This window comes from Pelophylax lessonae (genome assembly GCF_965119305.1).
Source record: "Pelophylax lessonae genome assembly, chromosome: 1".
In the NCBI taxonomy this organism is placed as follows: domain Eukaryota; kingdom Metazoa; phylum Chordata; class Amphibia; order Anura; family Ranidae; genus Pelophylax; species Pelophylax lessonae.
The window spans coordinates 784,965,242-784,991,353 of NC_138768.1; the positions used below are offsets into that span (position 1 = coordinate 784,965,242).

Consider the following 26,112-nt stretch of genomic DNA (forward strand, 5'->3'; position numbering starts at 1 on the left):
GCGACGTAGTCCTACGTCGCTTTGCCTGTGCAGGGCTGACCGCCGCAGTAGATAGTCGTACGGCGATCGGCAAGCGGTTAAGATTCAAATACCAAACAATTAGCTTTCTGCATGAAAAATTTTGAGTATTACCAAATACCAGACCTTTGAAGGATTGCTTAGATTTTCTGTACTATTATAATATAGCTAAAGGCAAAAAGTTTTTGTTTTTTTTTTGGGATAGAGTAAGAGGGGTTGGAACAGAAGTCAAGTTTTTTTCTGTCTTTGCCCTCATTAGGTAGATTCATCCCTTCTATTTATTCTGTTTACTGTTATAACCAAGAGTGAAATCAAAAGAAAATCCCAAAAAATGGAAAAAAGGAGAAATCTTCCAATGGTGACGCTAGTTCTGGAATTTCCTCACTTTGGAAGGATTTGCTCTCACTTTCTGTTTTGGCTATGAGACAGGAAGTGAAGCGAAATCTCCCTAATGGGACACAGATGGAGGAAAAAACTGACCCTTTTTTTACAGTAAAGCAGAGTTCCACCCTAAAATAAATATTGCAGCATCAGTTAGCAACAAAAAACCTGAAAAAGAATTGGATAGTTAGTTGTTTTTAATGAAAATAAACGTACCTTCCTTCCTCTTCCTCCTTGTGTGGCCACGGCCCCCAACATCACTTCCTCCTTTGCATTGAGTCCTGGTAGATGAGCGTAATCAATCCCAGGATGCAATGGGAACGGCCCCGGCCGCTACTCTGATTGCCAATCGCAATCTACAGCGCATGCGTGAGATTGCGATTGGCATTCTGCGTATCCAGGAACCCGGAAGAAGGACACAGCGGGGGACACCACGGCTTCAGATGTCCACACCGGAGATGGCCGCGCTCTGCAATCAATTTTAAAGTTAAGTATTTATCTTTTTATATAATAACTGTTATGACCTGTAATGTGTGGTTAGTGTTAGGATAATAGGGGATAGCTTAGAATTAGGGGGTATTTTTAGTAAAAAAATGTGTATGTGGCCAGAACTCCGCTTTAATGATAAGTATAGGCTTTAAAAAAAACAAACAAACATCCATGTTTACCTTTTGCTGTCTGCGCTGGCTCTAAGACCAAGAACTGACGATCACAGGACAGGTGACCACTTGCTCCTGGTCTGCCCTGAATCAAGAACAAGGACTGTCATTTACTGCTCTCTGTTCGGATTCACCAGCACTACCTGGAGCCCTAGGTTGGGGAGGGGGTAGGTGCGCATGACTCCAGCTTTTAGCTGCATGATGAAAGGTAGTGCCAGTTGTCAATCAGGCAGCGGGGTAGATCCTGATAATGCTGTTGGGATCCTTCCTGATCCTGGTGCAGCTCTGTCCACCATTTGATAGCAGGCAATAGCCCGTTATCAGCTGACTTTGAGTCATAGGAGGACAAAAGTAAGTGTACTCCTGTTTCCGTCAAGGGAAGTATTCATGGCCATACTCCTCTTATACTCTATTCAAAGTTTGAAAAAAAAAATGAAAAATTAAAGGCATTCCCTTAAGTAAATTTGACCTACAGAGGTTTTCTGCTTGAGTCTTGATCTATTGTAAGGTTAACAATGAACCAGTCTGCAGCTTAAAAGGTAAATTAAACTGTGTTGACTACAGCAACTGACTGTAGGGAACCAATGACAAATAAAATGCAATTAATTGCTGTGGTCAACTTAATCATTATTCCATCTTTTTCTAAAGTCTAACCCTGATATGTCTGTTTACTTTCCCAGCAATCAAGGAGACCAAAGAAGCTTTAGAGAAGGTCAGCGTGTCAGTGGAAGTGCTGCAGGAAGTGATGGACAGGCTAAATGCAAACCTTACAGATGCAAAGATACAGCTGATCAGCACACTTAGTGACCCAGCGTGTTCCACTGACATCGCTCTAATTCCATGCAACAAAATCAAGAATTCCCTCTCACAGCTGCAAGTCAATGCAAATTTCAGCTCGGTAAGCAACATAATGGTACATCATGAGAACATTAATATTATTACCTGTCTTGTTGGGGGGCATGTCTGGAAAATCCAGAGAAAAACAGGGTCAGATTGTAATGAAGATACTTCTATAGCATCATTGAAGTTAGATTTATAGATATTCAATTTGTATTGCAATAATATAATCTCAATTTTCTTTCCACAGTTACCAGATGTAAGTCGCTATCTTGAAAAATTAAACAATGTTCTCAAAATTGACCTCAGCATTTTGGTGCAAAAGGTAAGCCACATCTATATTTTTTTATATAGACGTTTACTATATTTGCCATCTGCAGCAACAATGAGCCTCATGTGTGAAAATGTCTGAAATACTGTATATACTGTCTGTGCTTCAGTCAAAGAATACAGTAGGTGTCTCCCTTTCATGTTGGAAGGAAATGTTAGTTGATACAGTAAAATAATTGAAAGGGGGGGGGGGCGGCGAGTTGGACACAGATGGCATTGGTGGAGACTACTAGGGATTAGGGATGATCGAACGGTTTGGGTCGACCATCGGTTCGACCCGAACATTGTCTGTTCGAAATTCGGCCGAATTCCAAACTTTTTGCTGAAAAAGTTCGGAATTCGGGACCAGAACCGACCAAAATGCAATGGGACAGGAAATGGGCTTTAAAAGGCCGTGATTGGACCAGAACCATCAGTAAAAGCCAATTGAGGGGGCAGTAGAATGCTAGGAATGTGATTGGAGTGACTAGGGGGTCCAGAGGCCAATCATTAGTGAATACGCCCCCCCAGTATATAAGATAGCCCTGCCAAATTCCTAGCATTTTAATACAGGGCTGTGGAAGAGAGTGGAAGCAGTTCTGTTACTTCTGCTTCAAAGTGTCATTTAGAAATTTTTAGTGTGAGGAAAGGGATATCTAGTGTAGTTAGGGTGCTATTTTCCACTTTAGTTAGCTTTAATAATCTAGTTTCTGTAGGGAAAGTGTTAAGTGCCAGGGTGACCGTAGTGTAGTGTAGGGTGAACTGACTCTGACTGCTATGGCAGGGTGACCAAACCCTTCCATGTCAGGGTGACCGCTATAGAGAAAAGATTGTTTTTCTTAGGTCACTTATAGAACAGCGATATGGCTTCTCGCCGGTCAGCCTGCTTTTTGCTGCAGGCGTTTATAGGGCTTTTTTGAGGACATGTTTGGAGTCAGGCATGACATCTGAACTTCTGTATAGGGGTATATATACACACACATGTATGTATATATACACCTACACATACATAGGTGTGAAAGTAGCAGAACACTATGCTTGCGCTAATGAAATAATTAACAGGCATATGTCTCCGCTCCTATCACACCTATATATGTGTATGTGTATATATACATATAAGTGTGTGTGTATATATACCCCTACACAGAAGTTCTGATGTTATGCCTGCCTCCAATAACCCCCAAAAAATGCCCAAAAAAACGCTTGCTACAAAACCGGCAAGGTGTGAAAATAGCAGAGCCATATCCCTGTTCTATATTAATTCTAATACAAACAACCTTTTTTTCTGGTTCTGTACATGCTACAGAGCTGAAACCTCACAGGTACACTTTTTAGACCCCCCAAGACACTAAATCCAAAGAAATCTCTTTTTTTTTTCAATAATTTTTTCAATAATTGCCTCTCTATCAAAAATGACAATTTTTAAGAACTTTTTTTTGTGTGATTAATAGTCCCTGGGGCATGACCCAGAACCCTAGGCACTTTTTAGGGGCATTTATTGGGTTAGGGCTTCAAAAATGGTGTTTTTTGATTACCGAAGTTCGGGTCCCATTGATTTCAATGGGGTTCTGAAATCCGGGCCGAACTTTTGGGAAATTCGGGTGTTCTGGTCGAACCGAACTTTTGAAAAGTTCGATCATCCCTACTAGGGATGAGGTACAGATGTAAAAACTGCTTTTGGGACAGTGAACCCAGGTAGCAATGTGTTTTTCATTTGACATTTAGTGTAATGCACATTAGACACACTTTAGATTGAGGCTACTTAATTTTTAAAATGAAATCCAGTGACACCATGGGCCTCTTTTCCCTTGTTCCCTTTTAGTTGAGGGTAGTAGAAGTACCCAGTCCATAGAAAAAATACAAAGCAATTTCCTACTAGGAATATCAGTTTAATTTTAAATGTTGAACTTTCAACTAAATTGATGTAAACATTTACCTGTGTATGATTCATAAAATAAAGGATAGTTGTGATAGACTATATAAAATTTTTTTTTTTTTTCTTACTTTTATATCTCTAGGGATATGCTGCTTTCAATAGCACTCCAGAAATGGTGCAGAATCAGACCAGGAACATTGAGGAAGGTCAGTGTTTCTTATAATGATGGATTGATATTATTGTAGGACATTCTTCCTTTATTATGTATTGGCATAAGTTAAATAAACACTCCTAGAGGTACATACTGTATATTAGCTTTACAACCTGTAGATACATCGAGATGTTGGGCCATCCTGACAGGCAAAGCTCTCTCATTTGCCGCCTTGTCATGCACTTGGCATAGTCCTATTGGTCAGTGATGCAGCCTATCATATTAATGGGCTAGTAGTAATGTGACTTGGCTTAACTTAATTGCAATCGAAAACCATACAGAACATGAAGAACAAATGTGCTTTTATACAGTTGTCCTTTCCTTAAACCCCCCTAACGCCCCCTCCCCTCCGAGTGCAGCCTGCCTGGTAAAATACTTAAATACTTACCACCTTCCTGCTCCAGTGAACTTCACTGTAGGGCTTTGAAAAGATCCCTGCAGGGTCCTCTCTACACATGTCCACCATGGCCCCTTTGCAATCAAAAGGAAAGTTGACCGCACTCAGGAGTATGATGAAGTAGAAGTGCTTTAATTCCCCATAAAAAATGAAAACATACAGTGCATCACAAGGACATGGGACAGGTTAACGCGTTTCACGATTAAGAAGATCGCTTACTCATAACCACCACGGCCCCTTTCACACGTAATGATAAATCAAACCTATTGATGCCTATAGCCATCCAGTAAAGTATGGTTCACCTGTAGGTATGAATATGACCAAGGCCAGGAGTGGAGATGTAGAAGAGGGAACAGGGTGGTAGGAGAGAATAGACAAGTGTAGTTTGCTAGGAGAATGGGTAATAAAAAGGATTAGCTAATATTTGTGAGTAGGAAGTATAAGTAACAAGAGTTTGCTAGGACTGAAAATTCCTGACAAGACCCAAGAGATTTTTTTTAGGTAATCTGGAGGTTTGTTGGGAAGAAAAAGGGAAGTGTATGGAGTGAAGCAGGAAATGTAAAGTTTTTTAGCCAACAAGAAATATGCAGGAGAATGTTCTACAATGGACACTATAAAGAGGAACAACCACACTACTTATAGCGTTTGTTAACCTAAGAAAAACCCGAAATGGATCCTACTCCTTTAAAGCATGTTATACAGCACAGTGCTTGTGCTTTGTGATTTCCCCCCCCCCCCCGTATCATCTGAAATACCTGGCTGATCCTGCCTGGTATACCCTCTCCTCTGTTAACTGACCATGGTGTATCACGGCTGCTGAGCCCTGACACTGTGGTCAGCTTATGTGCCTCTGTCATCCGCAGCTCTCCTGTCCTCCTCTGTCCTCCTCCCCCCCTCCCGTCCCTGCCTGTCAGCTCCTACCAATCCCGCCCTCCCCCCCTTCCTGCTGCCAGAATACCCTTATAAACTACACACAATCCCCTCTGTTATAAAGCCTCCTATGCTACAGTGTATGTTATTTGTAAAAAAGATGCCTATTTCTACCTGAATTCACAGCACTGATCAGCCGTCACATGACTCCTCGAGGCTCCCCTCCTCCCTGGCTGATGTCTCGGCCCTCTTCTCCTCTTCTCCCGACTGACATCAGCGGGAGTTCTTGGCCCCTCCTGTTCTAGCTGTCAGATCAGGAGAGGGAGCCTTGAGGAGTTATGTGACTGCCAATCAGCGCTGTGAATTCACGTAGAAATAGGCATCTTTTTACAAAGAACATACACTGCAGCATAGGGGGTTTTATAACAGAGGATTGTGTTTAGTTTAAAAAGTGGCTTTACAACGACTTTAAGTGTTTCATGTGTGATTTTGCGGTGTTGTTCACAGGAAACAGAAAAATGTTTTAGCCAAAAAAAAGGTTTTGTGACAAAATGTTCTCCACACTTTAAAAAGCTCAGAAAACATCATCTTATGATAGAAAAGCCAAGAGAAGTCAGCGCAATTTTGGAATCGTACAAGTGTGAATGAAGCATAAGCCCTCATTCATACCGGTGCAACATGTCATGACAGTTTCAAATCGCATGGCAAGTCACACCCTTTTGCCGGGAATAGAACTATTCAAATTGGTGTGAATCCGACTTTGCGGTGTGCACCGATGTTAAACAAAATTCCTGCGCTATTCTTTGCAATTTCAGAAACGACTTGCATAGACATCTGTGCATGAAGTGCACAGAGTAGCAGCTGAAATTGCACTGACCTGCTACTTTTCAAGTGAAGTAGCAAGATTTCAAAGTAGCATCAGTGTGAACCAGGACTTAGACTTTATGTAAGACTCACCAGAAGTCTATTGCACGGGCTTGTAATAACAGCATGCAGCACATTTATCAGCCATCAAAACTAATATTCTGCCAAGTGTTATAAAGCAGATTATAGATAACTGCTGTACACACTGCCAAAAGCCACAATCACAAAGTTGTAAATCAAGTTCTGAAATGTAAGTTTCCTCCCCACTAATTAGTGGTTGCTGACATTGTGGTAAATTACAGTAATAGCATTTACAGTTTATATCTGGGATGTTTCATCTGATTGATCTGAACAGGCAATGAGAGCAGATTTTTGTTTGCCTACTGTTACAAGTTTGGGGTTAAAAAAAGGAAAGGAAGAAGTAAAAAAAAATATAGGATAATGGGACATTTTAAAATGTTTAGAAAACATGCACTTATATTTTAACATATGTACTATATTGTTTATTAAGAATGAACTCCAAGCTAACTGTTTTACAAACTAGCATTTAAAGGAGAAGTTTGGGATTTCTAAATCAATAAACCTTTATGCTCACCTCTATGCAGCAGCATCGGTCCCACGCTGTCTCACATGATCACTGATTGCTCAGTTCTCGGTCTGCTCAGAAGGGAGACTGTCATCCATTGCTCTCCACTCTCCCCCTTCAGCACTTACTGGTACTCCGGGCGAGGAGCAGCCACAGCTGGCTTTGACCACGCGCTGCGAGCCAGAGGCAGTTTTCAATCAGGCAGCTGGTTGGATTCCAACACTATGGTGTGGAATGAGCTGACAGCAGGCAGTAGCCCACTGTTGGCTGGTTTTGGGTCACAGAAGAGCAAAAGTAAGTGCACTCCTGTGACCCATAAACGAAGCATAGCCAAAAAAAACTTTGGCCATACTACTCGTTTAAAACATGACAAATGATTCACAGCCCACCATGAGTTACTTTGGCGTCCCCTTGGTACCGACAGTACGCATATATGTGGCCTCTGTGCCTAGTGAGTCTTAACGCAGAGTGCTTGCAGATACGCGGACCTGTGTAAACAGAGAGCTCCCTGAACACCCCCAGCATGGTAGCTGGTGGGGATCAGTAAGCTCCCAATGCATACTTGTGATTGGGAGTTTTCCAGTCATATGACTGTTGTGACAGCCAGTCACAGTGGTCACATGACCCAAATACCCGCCTCTGCCTCCCGGCTTTTAGAACTCTTAAAGAACCAGGAGGCTGTCGGGTGGAAGGGGTTAAATATAGAGCACATCAGACACTGCCTATCATGAAGCTGGTTTTGTCTGATTGAAATGTTGGATAGAGCCTTATAATAAAGTTCAAGTCACTTCTCGAACTGATGTGTACATTTAAGTTGGAGCTATTAAACTTTGTGGATACCAGTCTTTTTACAAAACATGAGATAAAGTTGGCTCAGTATAGCCCTATAATATATAAAAGAAAAAAGGTAGACCGCGCTCATAAGTAGTAACAAAATAAATTGTAGTATACACATGCAAAGTGAAATTTGCGCCCAAAGAAAGTTCTATAAAAGTTCATTTAAACATTCACTTACCAGAAGATATTGACCCCCATTACAGGTAGTCAAAAAAGCTGTGGATCAAGGTTAAATGCGGTGTCCTAATTAATGAGATTTCCACTTAAACTGCCATAAATCGGGGTTACCAGTTTAAACACTTTAAGACCAGGCCTGTTTTGACACTTGGGGTTTACAAGCTAAAATCATTTTTTTTTTGCTAGAAAACTACTTGGAACCCCCAAACATAATATATTTTTTAGCAGAGATATTTTTCATCACACCGTATTTGCGCAGCGGTCTTCCAAACATTTTTTTGGGAAAAAATATATTTTTTTTAATTAAAAAAATAAGAAAAAGTTAGCCCAATCTTTTTTCCATAATGTGAAAGATAATGTTATGCCGAGTAAATAGATACCCAACATGTCATGCTTCAAAATTGCGCAGGCTCGCAGAATGGCGACAAACTTTGGTACTTAAAAATCGCCATAGATTACATTTTAAAAATTTCTACAGGTTACCAGCTTAGAGTTACAGAGGAGGTCTAGGGCTCAAATGATTGTTCTCGCTCTAACGATCGCGGCGATAACACACATGTGTGGTTTGAACACCATTTACATATGTGGGCGGGGCTTCAGTATGTGTTCACTTCTGCGCGCGAGCTAACGGGGACAGGGCGCTTTCATTTTTTTTTTTTCCTATTTATTTTATTTATTATTTTTTATTTTTACACAGTTTTAAAAAAAAATTATAATTTTTATTACTATTACAAGGAATGTAAACAAAACCATTTATTAAAAGATAATAGTGACTTAGTTTAATAAAGCAACGTTCAGCAGGATCGGAGCTCCTTCCAAGCAGGGGACGCTGTTCTGCATTCCACCTGTGCTCCAAAAGCCAGAAGTGACGTAGATGCGTATCCCAGTTCCGACGTGTTTTGTCAGTGTGCGTCCGACGTCATCAGGGGTTTTTGAAATACTTTAGCATAAGAGGCGTTCTTCTCCCCCATACTTACACTACCCGGATACCTATATAATAAACTGGTAACCCCGATTCATGGCAGTTTAACTGGAAATCTCATTCATCGGGACAGCGCATTTATCCTTGATCCACAGCTTTTTTGACTACCTGTAATGAGGGTCAATATCTTCTGGTAAGTGGAATGTGCATGCAGAGTTCGGTGATGGAGAGTCTTATTCCACAGACACGGGTGGCTGTTTTTCTTATGTCTATCAAGGCGAAGTTTAAATTAACTTTTATAGAACTTTCTTTGGGCAAAACTTTCACTTTGCATGTGTATACTACAATTTATTTTGTTACTATTTATGAGCGCGATCTACCTTTTTTCTTTTATACATTTAAGCTATTTGCTTTTGGACAGGTCGCTCTAAATTTATTACACATCATTTATTATTTTATATTGTTATTAGATTTATTCTATTGATTACAAATTGTCTATCCTGTGTGCAATTTCATAAGTGTTATTTACACTATCTTTCACAATAGCCATATAATAATTATATGCAAATTTTCATATTTGCCTGATTGAGAAAGATCGAAAACATTTTTCTTAATTCCTTTTTTTGGTTCTGATCATAATAAATTAAACAAGCTGTGTTAAAAAAAACATAATGCATTCCCTATAACTCGTTAATAGTACTCCCAGTCCAAGCTTTGGAAGCCTAGTCTGACCTTCTTCTCTCTGTAATGAAGCTGCCTGTTGTCTCTGGCCTCATTGCTGCTGGAAAATTCCAGTTTGACACATTTTTGTTGGACTTTTTGAATCTTGAAATAAATTAGTGCAGCCAAAAGGAAAAGTTACACTCCTATCCCTCATCTCCCCCTCCCAAAAAAAAAAAAAAAAAATGACATATATTATTTCTTTTGAGTTCTCTTTTAGGTAGGGTCTCTTTTCTGCCCAACCACACCAGTGCATCATTGAAGTATCCACCAGCAGAACAGATCAATTTTCCCATTTATTAAGGTTTAACTGTAGCAAAGCAGGACCCCCAGAGCTCTTGTAGACTTAGGTCTAAGAGCAGGATCACACTTTTCCGTTAAGGTAACACATATTATCTTGGTGTGATCCTGGCCTTAATGTGGTCTCTTCTAGTGATTGAAATTCTGCTGCAGCTATCTTCTCCCAGTGTTCTTCTAGGTCCAGAGTCTGCTTTGGTTGGTCACAGATGATGTAACTTTTGTGTTTGCACAGGGGAGTATCATCACTCCAAGTCCCGGCTGTGGATTGTACACTGCACATGCATGGCAATTGGTGTACAATTAGAAAATAATTGTTAGCAGAAAGCAAATCATTTTGATGGCAGAAGATACCTACAGAGCCTCTTTTGCCATAAAATATATAGAAACAAGACTTTTTAAAACAGCAACACACACCAATCAATCAAGCTCTTTTAAGTGAATATCTAAAATGTAGTTACACCATACACTCTTTTTAAAATGATAGTGACTTTTTTTTATACATGTAGTCTGTAGTTACAAGATAAATGTAGATTTACAGCCATGGACAATATAGGTCAGGTCCTGATGGATGTTCAAATTCATGGAGGAAACCACCCTCACCACCATCATCTTCTACCAGGCTTGAGTCCCCCTTTAATAAAAAAATGTAAAAAGAAATGTGCAAATTAAATGAAGGATAGACACTGAAATGTTCTAGAATCTTTCTGTGCAAATACTATGTTAAGAGTAAAAATACTAATGCCATGCTTTGTTTTCCATTACTAACAAAATCTTTTTGGACCTGTTTTTGGATTAATATCTCAGCTATTCCTTGTAAGTTCTTCAAGATGATACTGTTCCAGAGGAGCCAACATGTTTCTTTTACCGTAAAGTCAGAGCTTTCTTTAATCTGTTTTTTGTTATTGCGTGCAAAAGAAGCAGCCTTGCCAAACAGGTGTATTGTGGCATTTCCTCACAAGCTGAAGCAAACAAATTTCTGTTTCTGGTGTGCAGTAGTGGAATTTCACTGAATTAAAACATTATATTTATTGGGCATATCTAAACCAAAGCATGCAAAATTTAATATATTTCAGCTTCCAGTACTTAGATGTGGTCTCTGCTTTAGTTCTCTTTTGTCAGGCTTTTTTCCTTTATTTTTTTCCTGCCTGTAATACACTTCCTGGCTGAGGGTGACAACGGTCACTCACTTAAAGATTTAGCAACATGCTTTCAATGGTATGTATGCTAGATCAAAAGGGATCAAAATAAGAGAAAATTATTTACATACACTTTTTAATTAATTTTTAGGTAAATTTTGAGTTGTAGTATTGATAACTTTAATGTATCTATTTGCCAAAAATGTCTTAGTTTACTGTTCCTTAAGCTCCAATACTGGTGCAGAGGACAAAAATCTATGAGAAATGTTAACAGTTCATGATATTTAGGTCATTATTTTCACTTTTAATGGAGAGAGATAGCATTGTGGCCACCAATAATGTTATTTTGAAAAAAAAAAGGAATTATATATTTTTTTTTTTCATTTGAATTCAATTTAGTAATTTCCATAATTATAACAATTTATCAGCCTCTAAATACATACATTATTGTGATATTCCAATTTGTTCATGTATGTTAGAGGAGTGTACTATGCAAACTATCCTACAAGGATCTGGGTCAAAGATTAAATTATAAAACACAGCTATTTCTTATAAAACAAGTCTCTTTCAAGTCTCAACATCACAGATAGAATATGAATGTTCTTACTTGGAAATAGGACCCAGGGGCAAAAGTATAAAAAATGCCTTAAATTCCAAAGCTTGAAGTCAAAACTGACAGAGAAAAAAAACATTTCATGAAATATTCAATCTTGAAAGATAACTCTGACTGTATGGCCAAAGATCCATCAAACATCATTTGAGTTTGTGTCATGTGTGTTTTGTGGTGTTCATGTTTCACTCTGTGGCTTGTTCTTCCTTTTTTCATCACATCATTTTATTGAATTGTGTAAGAACTAATATTTCGGTTCTGGTTGGATGCCTCCCTCATGCATTGAAATATCAGTTCTGGGTGGTTTTGCCCTTTAAATCCCAGGGAAGGGTAAATCTCTGTTAGGGTTTGTTTTCCCCTTACCTCCTTTCCTGCCTTTCCTGGGCACAGGGGTTTATAAGGACAGAAAATTTTGGAAAATCTGTCCAAAAGGGTAAAAAAAATACAGAATCCAAGATTATTTTTAGTACAGTGGGAAACGATTAGAGCAGAACCTCATCAAGGTTTTAAAGGCTTCCTATCCTGTGAAACCCATTTCCCTCTTTACCCATCCTAATGCCACAGGGAAAAAAAAGTATCTTTCCAATGGAGTTACAGAAAGCAATAAACACGAATACTAAAAACTAAAGCTGAGCAACAAAAAGGCTCCCACCCTAGTACTATCCATCTTCGTCAATAAGCAGTTGCAAACTGAAATGAGATAATGAAAGTTCATTAACCTACAGAAGCGAGGCATCAGCAAACACTTTTTAGCCAAATACAGAAACCAGTTTCTGGCTAATTGTTGTAGGTCACTGTAATCCTCATTGTTTTTGCACTGTCTTGTTTAATAAGTATGTATTTCACCCATAATCCATAAAACACTCATGGGAAATGTAGTTCTTAGCCACCCATAATCTCAATTTGCCAATAATAATAACTATAATACTAGTGAGAGTAACTGTGTCTATTTTTCTTTTAGATGTTAAGAACGTCTTGGATTCCATTGGAGTAAATATCACACATTTTTCAAAAATGATCCCAATTCTTCATGTCATATCAAACTTGACATCATACCTAACACAGAGTGAGATGCTAGTGCGGGAGTACTACCCTGTAGTTGAACAGTACGACTTTTACAGGTATCACCAATTCTACAGATATAGTCCTAAAGCTTTAGGAGGTTGTACAATCAGCATGTATAGTTAGCTTAAAGTGGTTCTGTCATCAGGAAAGTGCAGGGGCTGTCATTGCAGGCCTTCTTTTGAAAATGCTAGATGCCTGGCTGTGTCTGACTTCAGTCATTTTGAGTCCCTACTCTAGAACAAGCATGCTGTAAATGAGTATCAGAAAAGTGTAAGAACTCCTTATCTCTACATTTGCTGCAGATCAACAATTCATACTGTACTGAAGTCAAAGAATCAGAATGATGGCCAGAAAAGTAACATTTTAAAAGGAGAGTTCTGTAATGGCAGCTTCCTTAAATTATTTTGCGACTGAAGGTTATTGATGCCTAGGTGCCTAGGCCAAATTTGAGCAGCCTCTTAGCATGTGTTGGTTAACATAACCAAGAAAACATGCTTTTATTTAAAAAAAAATAAATAAAAAAAAATCTGCTCTGTTTTAATTATAGAATGACAAATGCACAAAAATGTAAAAAACAAACAACAAAAAAAAACATTTTTTTTATTGAACATATTTTTTAATAGTGCAACGTTATACTATTAAATAGATGGTAGCCTGAATGTGGCAATGCTTTTTTACAGGATGAAGGCTTTCATTTCTTTCAGTGGGGCTTTCCACTATATCAAAGATGACCTAGTGATGATCACATGATTAGAGCCCACTCTGATTGGTTTACGATCATCTAGATTAAGATCCAACAGCCAAGCAAAACATCAACTGCTGCTTCTCAAAGAGGAAAATGTTTAGTAACGTTTCTTCAGCATGAGAAGGATTGCAGGCATTAGCTGTTGGTTCTGCAAGGGGAGGACATTTATTAACACATCCACAAATTGACAAATACATTTTCTTTGTTTAGTTTACACTTTTAAGAAATTAAATTTATTAAAATCTGTTACTGCCTATAGAATTATTTATGAATTTGAAAGCATTTACAGTGATTAAATATGTGAGAGTTGGTATGTTCTCGGGATACCAATATTTAGGAAAACATTTATTGGTTGGAAACCTCTAAAATTGTTCTAATACAAAGAAACAATTGTTGGTCATAAAGCAATGTCCAGCAAATCCATCTTAAACAGAGTAAATGGAATTTGTTAGTTAGCTGAGACTGCATTAACACTTAAAATATTTTTTTTCTAGAATAGTGTGAAAATCTATGTGTGAATTACCTTTATCAAAATACTCTGTCTGCATCTAACAGAGAACTGTGTAACATTCCTCATATTTTAATATTTCATGTGATCATTACTGGAATGTGATTTCATAAATCTCTCACACTGGGGCATATACCTGTATATGCAAATTATTTCACAAATACTTCAAATTCCTGTCAGTCTGACTGAACAGATTGATGTAAAATGGCAGGTTTACGAGGCTGAATGATAAGGTTTGAGCCCAAGCGTGTATGATATTATTAGAGATTTACTGTATCCCATATGTTACATAGTGGTGGGTAGTGATGGGCCGAACACCCTCCTGTTTGGTTTGCACCAGAACATGGGGACCTAGGATGCCTTATGGGACATGCATCAATGCAAAAATTATTTTGTAAAAATTATTTTTTACAGGAGCATTGATTTTAACAATGCTTAAAATGAAACAATAAAAATGAAAAATTCCTGTAAATATTGTTCCTGGGGGGTTCCCTTAATGTGCCTGCAAAGTGGCTCATTTGTACGATGTATGGATCTTGCTGCAGCAATACTGACATTTCTAAAGGAAAAAAATGTCAGCTCCCAACAATACAAATAGAAAAACATGCCAAAATAAAAATAAAAAAACAGTGTGGGGCCCCCCCAAAATCCATACCAGACCCTTATCCGAGCATGCAGCCTGGCAGGCTAGGATAAGGGGGGAGAGAGCGAGCAGCCCCCCTCCTGAACCATACCAGGCTGCTTGCCCTCAACATGGGGAGGGTGTTGAAGGGGACAAGGACCTCTTCCCGACAACCTTGGGCTGTGGTTGTGGGGGTCTGCGGGTGAGGGGCCCATCCTTGGGACAGTCGGACCCCCGGGTTTCCCTCCTTCCCGTTAGGCACCCCCCTTTTCATCTGTCTCCATACCCCCCCTCCACTTATGCTGGGGCTGTGTGGGTGGTCTGGTCCACCTCCTAGGGTGGGGGTGGGGGTGCTGGCGATTGGGTCCAGGGGGGGGCCGCCTGTGACTGGACGATCGGCTGGGCAGGGGGGTTGTCCCTGGTGGGGGCTCCTGCCAGGGCCCCCCCATCCTGCCTATGCCTGTCATGAGGCCTTTCCTTTCACTTCCTGATCGCGGTGAGTCTGGTGGGGGTCTCTCCCTCTCTGCTGAGGATTGCTTAGTGCTTGTGCCTGGTGACAGGGGGGTGCTGCCAGCACAGTGGGGGTTGTCTCTTTGCAGTGTTTTACACTTTTTGTGGGTTCCCCTGGTGACTCATGGAGTCTTTGGAGCACATATCCCCACCTAACTCCCTCTCTGAGGCTGCGGGGCCCTCCGGGTTCCAACTATCCATCGATGCACTGACGGCGGGTCTTGGGGTCCTTTTTGTCCTGGGTGGAGGTAGTTTTTGGGCAATGGGCTAGCAAAAAGTGAGAGAGGAGCATTATCAGTTTGTGGCGTTACCCTTTGGTTTCCCTTCTGCTCCTTGGGTCTTCAAAAAAGTGTTAGCCCCGGTGCTAGCGTTGTTACGCCAATGGTGGATTGTGGTACTGGGCTACTTGGACAACCTTCTTCTGTGAGCAGAGTCATCTACTGCTCTGGTGGAAAACCTGCAAATCACCATATGAACTCTGAGGGAGTTCGGCTGGATTCTGAATTGTCAGAAGCCTGCTCTGGTTCTGCCCACAAAGCTGGACTATCTGGGCCTGACTCTGGACTCAGCCTTAGCCAGAGTGCTCGTTCATCTGAACAAACTCCAGAAATTTCAAGCTGCAATTCGTCTCCTGCTGTCCAGCAGATGGTCATCCCTCCGGACTTGCATGCGGGTGCTGGGCCTGATGGTGTCTATTTTCGAGGTGGGGAACAAAGGAGTCCCTGATATGGTGGCTTCATTCTCTGGCACTTCGGCTGGGCAAATCCTTCCTCCCCTTGTACTGGACAGTGGTCACTACAGATGCCAGCCTGTCCGGCTGCGGAAGCATTCTCGCCAAGAATTCTGCTCAGGGGATCTGGACACTGAAACAGTCCAGACTACCGATCAAAATCTTGGAACTCAGAGCGATCAGATTGTGCCTGGACCATTGGACAGGTCATCTTCAGGGATGTCCAGTTTGCATTCAATCGGACAATGCCATGGCCGTGGCTTCTGTCAACCACAAAGGGGGCACAAAAAGTGTCCTGGCAGCTTGGGAGATAGCCGGAAAATTTAAGGTGGGAAGAATGTTTGTTCCACCCCTCTCCATAGTATACATTCCTGGGGTGGAAATCTGGCAGGCAGATTACCTCAGTCAGCAGGTGTTGGACCAAGGGGAGTGGTGCCTTCATCCGGAGGTGTTTCATCAGTTGTGTCTCCTGTGGGTCATCCCCGAGGTGGATCTGTTGGTGTCTCGGCTCAACAGAAAGGTGCAGAGGTTTGTGGCTCAGTCACGGGATCCTCTGGCAGATGCCACAGAGGCGCTGGTGGCCCCGTGGGGTCAGTATCATTTGATTCATCTTAGTTACTCTGGACTGGCCTTGCTGGGCTTGGTATGCCTATCTGGTGTGGCTGGTCACCGACGTTCTATGGAAGCTTCCTCTCATGGAGTATCTGCTGTCCCAAGGGCCAATCTTCCATCCTGCTTTACAGTCACTGGCATTAATGGCTTGGCTGTTGAACGCCTGGTGCTGATGGATAGAGGTTTATCTGAAGTGATTCCAATGCTCTTAAAAGCTAGAAAATATACTTTTAGGAAGATCTACCACTGTACGTGGAAGATGTACATTGCGTGGTGTGAGTCTATTGGAGTTCATCCTCACTTCTTCTCGGTGGCTCAGGGTTTGACCTTCCTTCAATGGGGGGTTGAACAGAAACTGGCCTTGAGTACCATCAAGGGCCAGGTGTTGGCCTTGGCAGTCTTCTTCCAATGACCCTTGGCCACACAGTCCCTGGTGTGTACCTTTCTTCAGGGTGTCCGACATTTGGTTCCTCCAGTGCAGTCTCCATTGCCACCTTGGGACCTCAATTTGGTGCTTTCTGTCCTCCAGAAGCCTCATTTTGAGAACCCTTGGGAGATTCCCGTGCTTACGCTGTCTCAGAAGGTAGCATTTTTGGTGGCTATCACCTCTGCGTGCAGGGTGTCGAAATTGGCGGCGTTATCATGTCGTTCACCTGATTTGATGATTCACAGAGATAAGGTGGTTCTTCGCCCCTGTTCGTCATTCCTCCCAAAGGTTGTCTCTGATTTTCATTTGAATGAAGACATTGTGTTGCCATCCCTGTATCCCAGGCCAAAACATCCGAAGGAAATTGCATTGCATGCCTAGGAAGTCAGACTCACTATTTGTGCTCATGGATGGGCCTCAGAAAGGGTTGTCCGCTTTCTCTACAACCATTTACAGATGGATCAGACAGACGGTGATTCATGCCTATTCCATCAAGGGTCAGGTTCCTCTTTTCCCTGTCAAGGCACACTCTACTCAGGCGCTCAGTGCCTCCTGGGCCTTCTGTCATCAGGCGGCAGTGATGCGAGTTTGCAAGGCAGCTACCTGGCCGTCGGTGCACACTTTCACAAAGTTCTATAAAGTGGATGTGTTGGCATCTGCGGATGCTTCTTTTGGCCGCATGGTTTTGCAGGCTGCTGTTTAGAGGTCTTTATCCTCTTTGAGGGTGTATTGTTTTTTCCAGACAGGCTCCAGTTGTTTTAGTTGAGCTCCTGTTGCCTGGTTGGCTACTGTTTAGCCTGGGGAATTTTTTTGCTGTTCTCACCCCTCATGTTTAACACTGCTTTGGGACGTCCCAATGTATTTGAAGATCAGGAGCTGTGTCCGTTAGAGAATGAAAGTGAAAATGGGATTTTTGATTTACCGTAAAATCCATTTCTCTGATGTTCATTTACGGACACAGCACCCACCCCTCTGTGGAGTTGTAATTCTTCTGACACTGCTTGTAACAAAACTGAGTACCTATAGCAGGGAGAGGGAGTATACCCCCTGGGACTGCCCATAGGCGTAGCCAGATTCTTTTTCTGCCTTACTCCTGTAGGGGGCAGTATAACCCAATGGTAATGAAGGTCAGAAGCTGTGTCCATCCATGAACATCAGAGAAATTGATTTTACGGTAAGTCAAAAATCCCATTTTCTGTGTGTTACTGCATGTTTAACGCAGTATATTTCAGTGCTCTACATGCTGTTTAATGCAGTATATTTCAGTACGCTAGTGCACGTTTACCACAGTATACTTCAGTGCATTACATGCCATTTAACGCAGTATATTTCTGTGCGTTAGTGCACATTTAACCGCAGTATATTTCAGTGCATTACATGCCGTTTAATGCAGTACATTTCTGTGGGTTATTACACGTTTAACACAGTATATTTCTGTGCGTTACTGCGCGTTTAACGCAGTATATTTCAGTGCGTTGCATGCCATATAATGTAGTATATTTCAGTGCGTTAGAGCACGTTTAACACAGTATATTTCAGTGCATTACTGCACGTTTAATGCAGTATATTTCTGTGCGTTAGTGCACGTTTAGCGCAGTATATTTATGTGTGTTATTGCAAATCTAGTGCAGTATATTTCTGTGCGTTAGTGCACGTTTAACGTAGTATATCTCTGTGCGCTAGTGCATTTTTACTGCAGTATATTGTAGTGTTTTGGTGGAGTGTGTCTGTGTAGTGAGTACTCAGGTTAAAGTACACCACTTTCAATTGATTAAAGTGAATCTACGTACACATTTCCACATCATTATTGCATTTTGTTAATAAGCACCCCCCATCTTGTCTGGGAGGCCAACAAGGAGAGGCAGATGTTCCCATGGCACTGTAAGGGGGCCAGCAGCGTATGTGTCCACAGGCAAAAGTGGACGTGGTCAGTCCTCAGGCAGGGCATCATTTCCTCTGTTTAGTGATGTTGCCGTGCTATCCACCCACAGCATGCAGAGGAAGTGGTGGAATTGCTTACAAAACCATCCTCATCATCCGTTGCCCAAGCAGAGGCTAGTGCGCAGTCCACTGCAGCTGCCTCCTCCTTACTCACCTCAGTCCACCTCGCTTTACCTCATGACCTCTCAGCAGCCTCTACTGACAGGGATGATGGTATAGCGCAGGGTGTCCCAGGTCCTTGCAGAACATCTGCCAGTAGCACACCATCAGCTGTAGACTATGGCTGGCAAATTCCTCTGCCCCTCTGCTGCAGCAAAAAAAATAAAAAATACAGTCACTGCCACACACATGCCCAGCGTCTAAATGCAAGCTTGTCCAAGCTGCTGGCTTTACAACACCTGCCTTTCCTTCTGGTGGATTTTGTCCCCTCTGTGAATTTGCAGAATGTGCTGTACCACAATGGCAGGTTCCCAGTCATGATTTCTTTTCATGTAAGGCCATTCCAGCTCGTACCATCACATGGAAGGCAATGTTGTGGCATCGTTGGGCAAGGCAGTCAGCCTCAAAGTCCACGTTACTGCTGACACGTGGTCCAGCAAGCATGGTCATGGATGCTATATTTTGTTTACAGCACACTGGGTAACTCTGCTTGCAATTCAGAAGGATGCAGGACAGGGCTCAGTGCTGAAGCTTACTGTGCCACCACTTCTCCAAACAGCTAGTGGTGATAACATGAGATTTGTCAGCTCTACCCGCTCCTCCTCCTCCATGCCCTCTTCTGCTGAATTATCCTACAAACCACAAGTACCCCCTTTGCGTTCAAGGAGCTATTCAATGAGTCAGGCTAAAATGTGCCATGCAGTACTTCAGTTGGTATGTCTAGGGGACAGGAACCACACCGTAGAAGAGATTCTTGCAGCTCTGCAGGGGCAGGCCCAGAGGTGGTTCATGCCATGCCAGCTAGAGCCAAGAATGGTGGTGTGAGATAATGGCACAAACCTTCTGTCCGCCCTTAGACAGGGAAAGTTGACATACAGTATGCCTGGCACATGTCCTTAATTTGGTGGTGCAGAATTTGCTAAATAGGTACCCAGGGTTGGAAGATCTGCTAAAGCAGGCCAGAAGAGTCCATAGCCACTCAGTGCCCACTAGAAGTCTGCTTCTCATGCAAACTTGTGGTGCATGGGCTCCCTCATGCTTCAAAGACTGCAAAAGGACCCAAGAATACGTGGCATCAAGGAGAAGGATCACTATTGGTTTACGACCCTCCTTGACCACCGCTACAAGGGGAAAGTTTCAGAACTAATTCCATCCCCACAGAGGGTGCAGAAGATGATATCTCTTGAGGGCACTTTAAAGAGGAGTTTATCTAATGCTTTTTCTGACTCTGGTAGGTTACAGTGTAGTGGAAAGCGTAGTTTTGAGGCTTCTGTTGGTCAAGAGAGGAGCAGTGGAGAAGGGGGGCCACCTAAGTGATGCTTTTCACAATTTAGTCCTCGCCCCCCAGGGCTCTCAGCTTCCACATCCCATCGGGAGCATCTGCATCATATGGTGGATGATTATCTAGGGGGAAAACAGAGATGGAGAGCCTGGGATTGCCCTACATTCAGCATGCTTTCCGAACGGGCATTCAGTGCTGCTGGAAGTTTTGTTACTGATAATAGAACGCATAATAATAGAACGCATCTGTCCACACACTCAGTGGACCGTCTGACACATATCAAAATGAATCAGTCCTGGATTACCAGCAGCTATCAAGCCCCTTATGCCAATGTCACTGATTACGGTTTTTTTTGGATGTGAAATCTCTGCAAGACTTCTAGGCTGCCTAGTGTTGTGGGTGTTTATTTCATCTGGATGAATTTTTTTGGTATAGGTTTCATGGGCACAATTAACACCCAAAGACCAATTTGGGTGACATTGAAAGAAGATTCACACTGATGCAGTGTAGAATTTGTGGCAAATTCTATGCAGTTTCCGCATTGCATCAAAGTCACTCCCCATTAATGCAAACTGCTTTGGGTATCTATGTTAATGGTTCTAAAGCCTTAAGGTTTTGACCTTCATGCATTCTATGCATGAAGGTGAAAAACCTTCTGTGCTGCAGCTTCTCCCTAGACCCCACCCCCCTTTTATTACCTGAGCTCAGCTATGTTCACGAGTGCAGCGGCTCCAGTCACTGTCTCTCTCCTGATTGGACAGATTGATAGCAGCAGGAGCCATTGGCTCCCGCTACTGTCAATCAAATCCTGTGACATGGGAGGCGGAGTCAATGGACGCAGAAGCGGGACTCTGGAGTGAGCCCACATGAGTGCCCCCAGGGAAAGCAGCTTTCTTTGGGGGCACCCAATGAAGAAAATTTGCCTGGAGCACTTGCGGTGGGACCCTAGAGGAAGAGCAGGTAAGTATAATCATGTTTGTTGTTTTTATAATAAAAAAAAACAAAGGTTTAAAACCACATTCAGTTAACGACACTCCAAAATCGGTTTGCAAAACACAGTGTGATTTGCAGAATCCAATAGCATAGGTGTGAACACCCAGTTTATCTGATTCTGGTGCGGGCAAAATAGGGGTCCTGCATGATTTTGGTGCAGATGCTGTGCGATTTGAGCCATAGAAAATGATGACTCAAATTGCACTGCTGAAGAATCACATGTGATTTGAACAGGATTGCGGTGAGATTCCTGCTAGAAATCGCATGCAGTTCCCACACCGCACAAGTGTATGTAAGTGTTAACTGGCACTAAAGTGTCCTGTCTGTTTATCTAAACATGGTGTACTGCTGATATCTGGGATTGCACAGTGTGGAGATTCAGCTTCAAAGTTGATTAACTGAAGACTGGGAAAATATTGGCTGATCTGAAGACTCTGACAATGCCTCCACTGTGCTTTGTAGGTGGTAGGATCAGAGTTTGGTGTACCAAACAAGAGTGCTTCAGGATGAGGTGAAACAGGACATTTGCATCGTGCACCTGAACTGGATATTGAATATTTGCAGAAATAGTATGGTGTCTTGGTGTCGACATGGACCAAAATCCATAAAAAAACAAACAAACAAAAAAATCTATGCTGAGAAGAATTTGTCCAACTCTGCAGGCAAATAGGGGTACTACATATGGCAGATACTTAATTAATTGGCCACTGAGTGTAACCTAACATCCAGAAAAGAGGACATTGTGGTTTTCCAGGCAAACATAAAAACATGAGACAGTTCCATGTCAGTAATACATGAAATAAGAATGAGCTCTAGTTGTGTTTATTGTAGGGGTTTTGTCTACTATAAAAAACAGGTATGCATTCTGCTTTCATTTAAATGCCATTCCCTGGTACTGATAAATGCATGCTTGTATTATGTGAGGAGGTGTACTGTTTATCTAGCTTACAAACTGGTCATAAACTTTGCTCAGGATAGTCTGTAATCTGCACGTGGTCTAGTGACTAATGGCATTAATGTAGTATTAACAGTAACAGCATTGACATCTGACTACTACGTAGATGACCGTTCATCCCTTTGTGGTCCTAATCAGATTGATATGACTCATTCATGGCAATAAATGTGTTCATGGTTTGTTCTTCTATCCACAAATTTTAAAGAAATATCAAATCCTTTCCTAATATGTTAGAGATCAGCAGTGATAAAATTATTTATACATAAAGCCAAATTACAGTAAAGTGTGTGGCTTTTTTATCCCGTACAAACTCCCATGTCTCCAACTTGTGGCCCTTTTATACTGGTGATGCGACACGGGAGCCCTAGCATTCAGTAGTGGGAGCATTGATTTGTAATGAGGCTGTAATGGCAGTGATCTTTTGCATTCACGCGCAACATATAGTTAGTCTCTTATGCAGAATACCTCCTCAGTCCTCAGTTACACCTGTAGCATTTCTCTAGTATCTGATCATCTCCAGAAGTGTTAACAGTCTCTGACAATCTTCTGTAGCATTACATAACTGCATACTGTATACCGAATATTATAAGCTATTAGAAGTATAGTCCCTTAGGGAAGCAAGGGTATTGCAACTGGGAGCCCCTATATCTAGAAATTTGACTACCACTACCCTAACTGCAATGGATGCATGTACAAAAGAATAGAGCAGTGCATTTGCATGTTAGCTTGTGGCTGCGATAGTTGTTGGAAAATAATAGAGCAGGGCATTTGCATATTAGCTTGTGGCTGCAATAGTTATTTCCAAACACATTGGTCCTCCTGTCAATCCACACTTCTGTCTTTGCTCTTCTGTTGTACTTGTGCAGATTGTCTGAATAAGTTAAAATTAAAATTCACCATAAATGGCTTATTGGAAGGCTTTCCACTGCATGCAACGCCTTACAAACTTGGATAGATAGTTGAAATAGGGGTCCTCTGGGGAATTGGGAACATTTGGCATTTTCAGTATAATAAACTAATAATGACTGCTATGAAGTAAGTTATTGTGGTTATCTTCTTACTTATCTAACCGCACCTTCAGCGTTACCTACAATTCTACTTCCTCCTCTCCTCTTCCCTTCTCTGTTGGAGTCCCCCAAGGCTCTGTTCTTGGACCCCTCCTATTTTCAATCTACACCTCCTCTCTAGGTCAGTCCAATACCACCTCTACGCTGACGATACCCAAATCTACCTATCCACTCCTCAGCTCTCTCCCTCAGTCTCCTCACGCATCACTAATTTACTATCAGATATATCGGTCTGGATGTCTCACCACTTCCTCAAACTAAATCCATCCAAAACCGAGCTTATAATTTTTCCTCCACCGCGTGCCCCTTCCCCTGATTTCTCCGTCAATATCAACGGCATTACCATCAGCCCATCCCCACATGCCAAGGTCTTAGGTGTTGTCCTGGACTCTGAACTCTCCTTCAAACCCCACATCCAATCGCTGTCCAAATCTTGCCGCCTCAGCCTCCGCAACATCTCCAAAATACGCCCCTTTCTAACCAAAGACACAACAAAACTCCTAGTTCACTCCCTGGTGATCTCGCGCCTCGACTACTGCAATTCCCTTATCATTGGCTTACCTCTACACAGGCTATCCCCCCTTCAATCCATCATGAATGCTGCCGCCAGACTCATCCACCTCACCAATCGCTCAGTGTCCGCCGCTCCTCTCTGTCAAGCCCTCCACTGGCTTCCGCTTACCCAACGAATTAAATTCAAAATACTTACAACGTCTTACAAAGCAATCCACAGCCTAGCCCCCAGCTACATCACCAGCCTCATCTCAAAATACCAACCTAATCGCTCTCTTCGTTCTTCTCAAAACCTCCTGCTCTCTAGCTCACTCATCACCTCCTCCCATGCGCGCCTCCAGGACTTTTCCAGAGCCTCTCCAATCCTATGGAACTCCTTACCCTTATCTGTCCGATTATCCCCCACTCTATTAGCTTTTAGGCGATCTCTGAAAACCCTCCTCTTCAGAGAAGCCTATCCTACCAAACCCTAACAAATGTACCTCCTTTTTCTCCATCAACCCATCCCCCACAGTTATTGCCTTTTGTTTCACTTGACCCTCCCTTCTAGATTGTAAGCTCTAACGAGCATGGCCCTCTAGTTCCTCCTGTTTTGAACTGTATTGTAACTGTATTGTCTTCCTTCACATTGTAAAGCGCTGCGCAAACTGTTGGCGCTATATAAATCCTGTATAATAATAATAATTGTGACTTGTCTGCTGCAAAAAAAACCTGTCTGAACTTTACAGTGTCCTATACTTTCAGGTGGCTGGGCTCTCTCGTTCTCTGCTGCATGGTGACACTCATTGTAGTCTTCTATTTCCTCGGTTTGCTATGTGGCGCTTGCGGTTTTGACCAGCATGCATCTCCGACTACTAGAGGCTGCATCTCCAATACCGGGGGCAACTTCCTCATGGCGTGAGTATTCCTTGCATTGTCAGTGGTTTAAGATAACTGAACTTCCAAAGATGTTCTAACTTTTAATCTTAATTTTATTTATTTAAATTATTTAAATTTATTTAAGCATTTCAAAGCAAACTAGGCAAGCTCCTATCCTTCCTTTTCTTGAATAAGTTGCACAATGGTAAAAAAAAAGTGGACATGTCAATTTAACATGTATTACAGATTCCTGGAACAGAAAGACATTATAGTTGTCTAAATATGCTAATAATGTATAGTTTTTGAAAATTATTTAATGGCATTACAGGAACATAATTTGCAGCAATACACAGTATTGCATTACCATGAGCTGCAGGGCAAAAGTGTTTCCATGGTGTGTGCTGTAGCACAGGTGTGACGGAGTGCCTTTCAAAATAAATAGCATCCCAGAGTGCAACACATGTAACATTCACATTATCACAATTTTTTTAAATTTTGTAATTGCATTGTGTAAGTACAAAACAGGTTCAATGGAGGCCAAGCCAGACATAGGTCTCAATTGTGCAATCCAGTATCAACATGAAGGATATTAATGTTTACAAAGAGGGCAATTCACAATGGGAACATTATTATACAGTATATCAGCCATCAGTGAATGTAAAAAATGCAGTGTTTATCAAAATAAAAGGTCAAAATTATTTTGGTCACAACGTTTGGTGTCCATAGGTCATTGGGACACTTATCCCGTCAGCTCACCTTGGGTGTCAGGGCACGAATGGCAGGAAAAGGACTCTAGGACCCAGCATCTGTCAGGTCACCAACAGCAGGAGAAGGGTTCTAGGACCCAGTATCTCTACCAGCACTTCACACGGGCCTTTATAAGAAAGTCTGTCTGTGGTTGAAGTTTCTAATAGATCTTCAGCTTGTACCGTCTTCCTGTGATCCTTGTTCCTGAAAGTTCTCTGCTAACAACTCAGCTTGTCCTTGACTATTCTCCTGCCTGTCTCCTAACCTGACTTAGGCTTGTCCACAGATATTCTCTTCTGTTTTCCTGTGTCTGACCTCAGCTTCCCCTCTGACCTTTCCTGCTCTGTTATCCTCTTAGCTGCGAATCCTGGCTTGAACTGACTTCCCATTGTCTTGGTGCAACTACAGACCTGCCATGTCTCACAGGTGTCAACTGTCTGCAGCCACTACTTAGCACATCAGAAACCCTTCTGAGTTCCTCTGCAAACAACATGACAAGCGACCTGTGCTACTTTGAGCCTTACTCCTCCTGTTCTCACTTTCAGGGGAGTCTGGAACTTAGCCGCAAGGGAAGCCCTCTCTCCATTGGCCTCCAGCACCAGGTACGTGATAGTATGAATCAACCAATATGTCTGAGGCTGAGAGAGGTGCTGCTGCGATGGAAGCGC

General features: G+C 42.0%; 1 protein-coding gene across 10 annotated transcripts in view; it reads left to right on the forward strand.

Moving 5' to 3' along the window:
- Positions 1-26,112, forward strand: part of PROM1 (prominin 1) — a 295,046-nt gene that overhangs the window by 189,606 nt on the left and 79,328 nt on the right. For all 10 annotated transcript variants that reach the window (XR_014224835.1, XR_014224836.1, XR_014224837.1 and 7 more), the window contains 5 exons: positions 1,739-1,956; positions 2,146-2,220; positions 4,223-4,286; positions 12,672-12,831; positions 24,584-24,736. Coding sequence is in view for 4 of the 10 variants with exons in the window: in XM_082243084.1 (XP_082099210.1) it covers positions 1,739-1,956; positions 2,146-2,220; positions 4,223-4,286; positions 12,672-12,831; positions 24,584-24,736 (670 nt within the window). In the remaining 6 variants the exon portion in view is untranslated. The remainder of the gene's footprint in view (positions 1-1,738; positions 1,957-2,145; positions 2,221-4,222; positions 4,287-12,671; positions 12,832-24,583; positions 24,737-26,112) is intronic.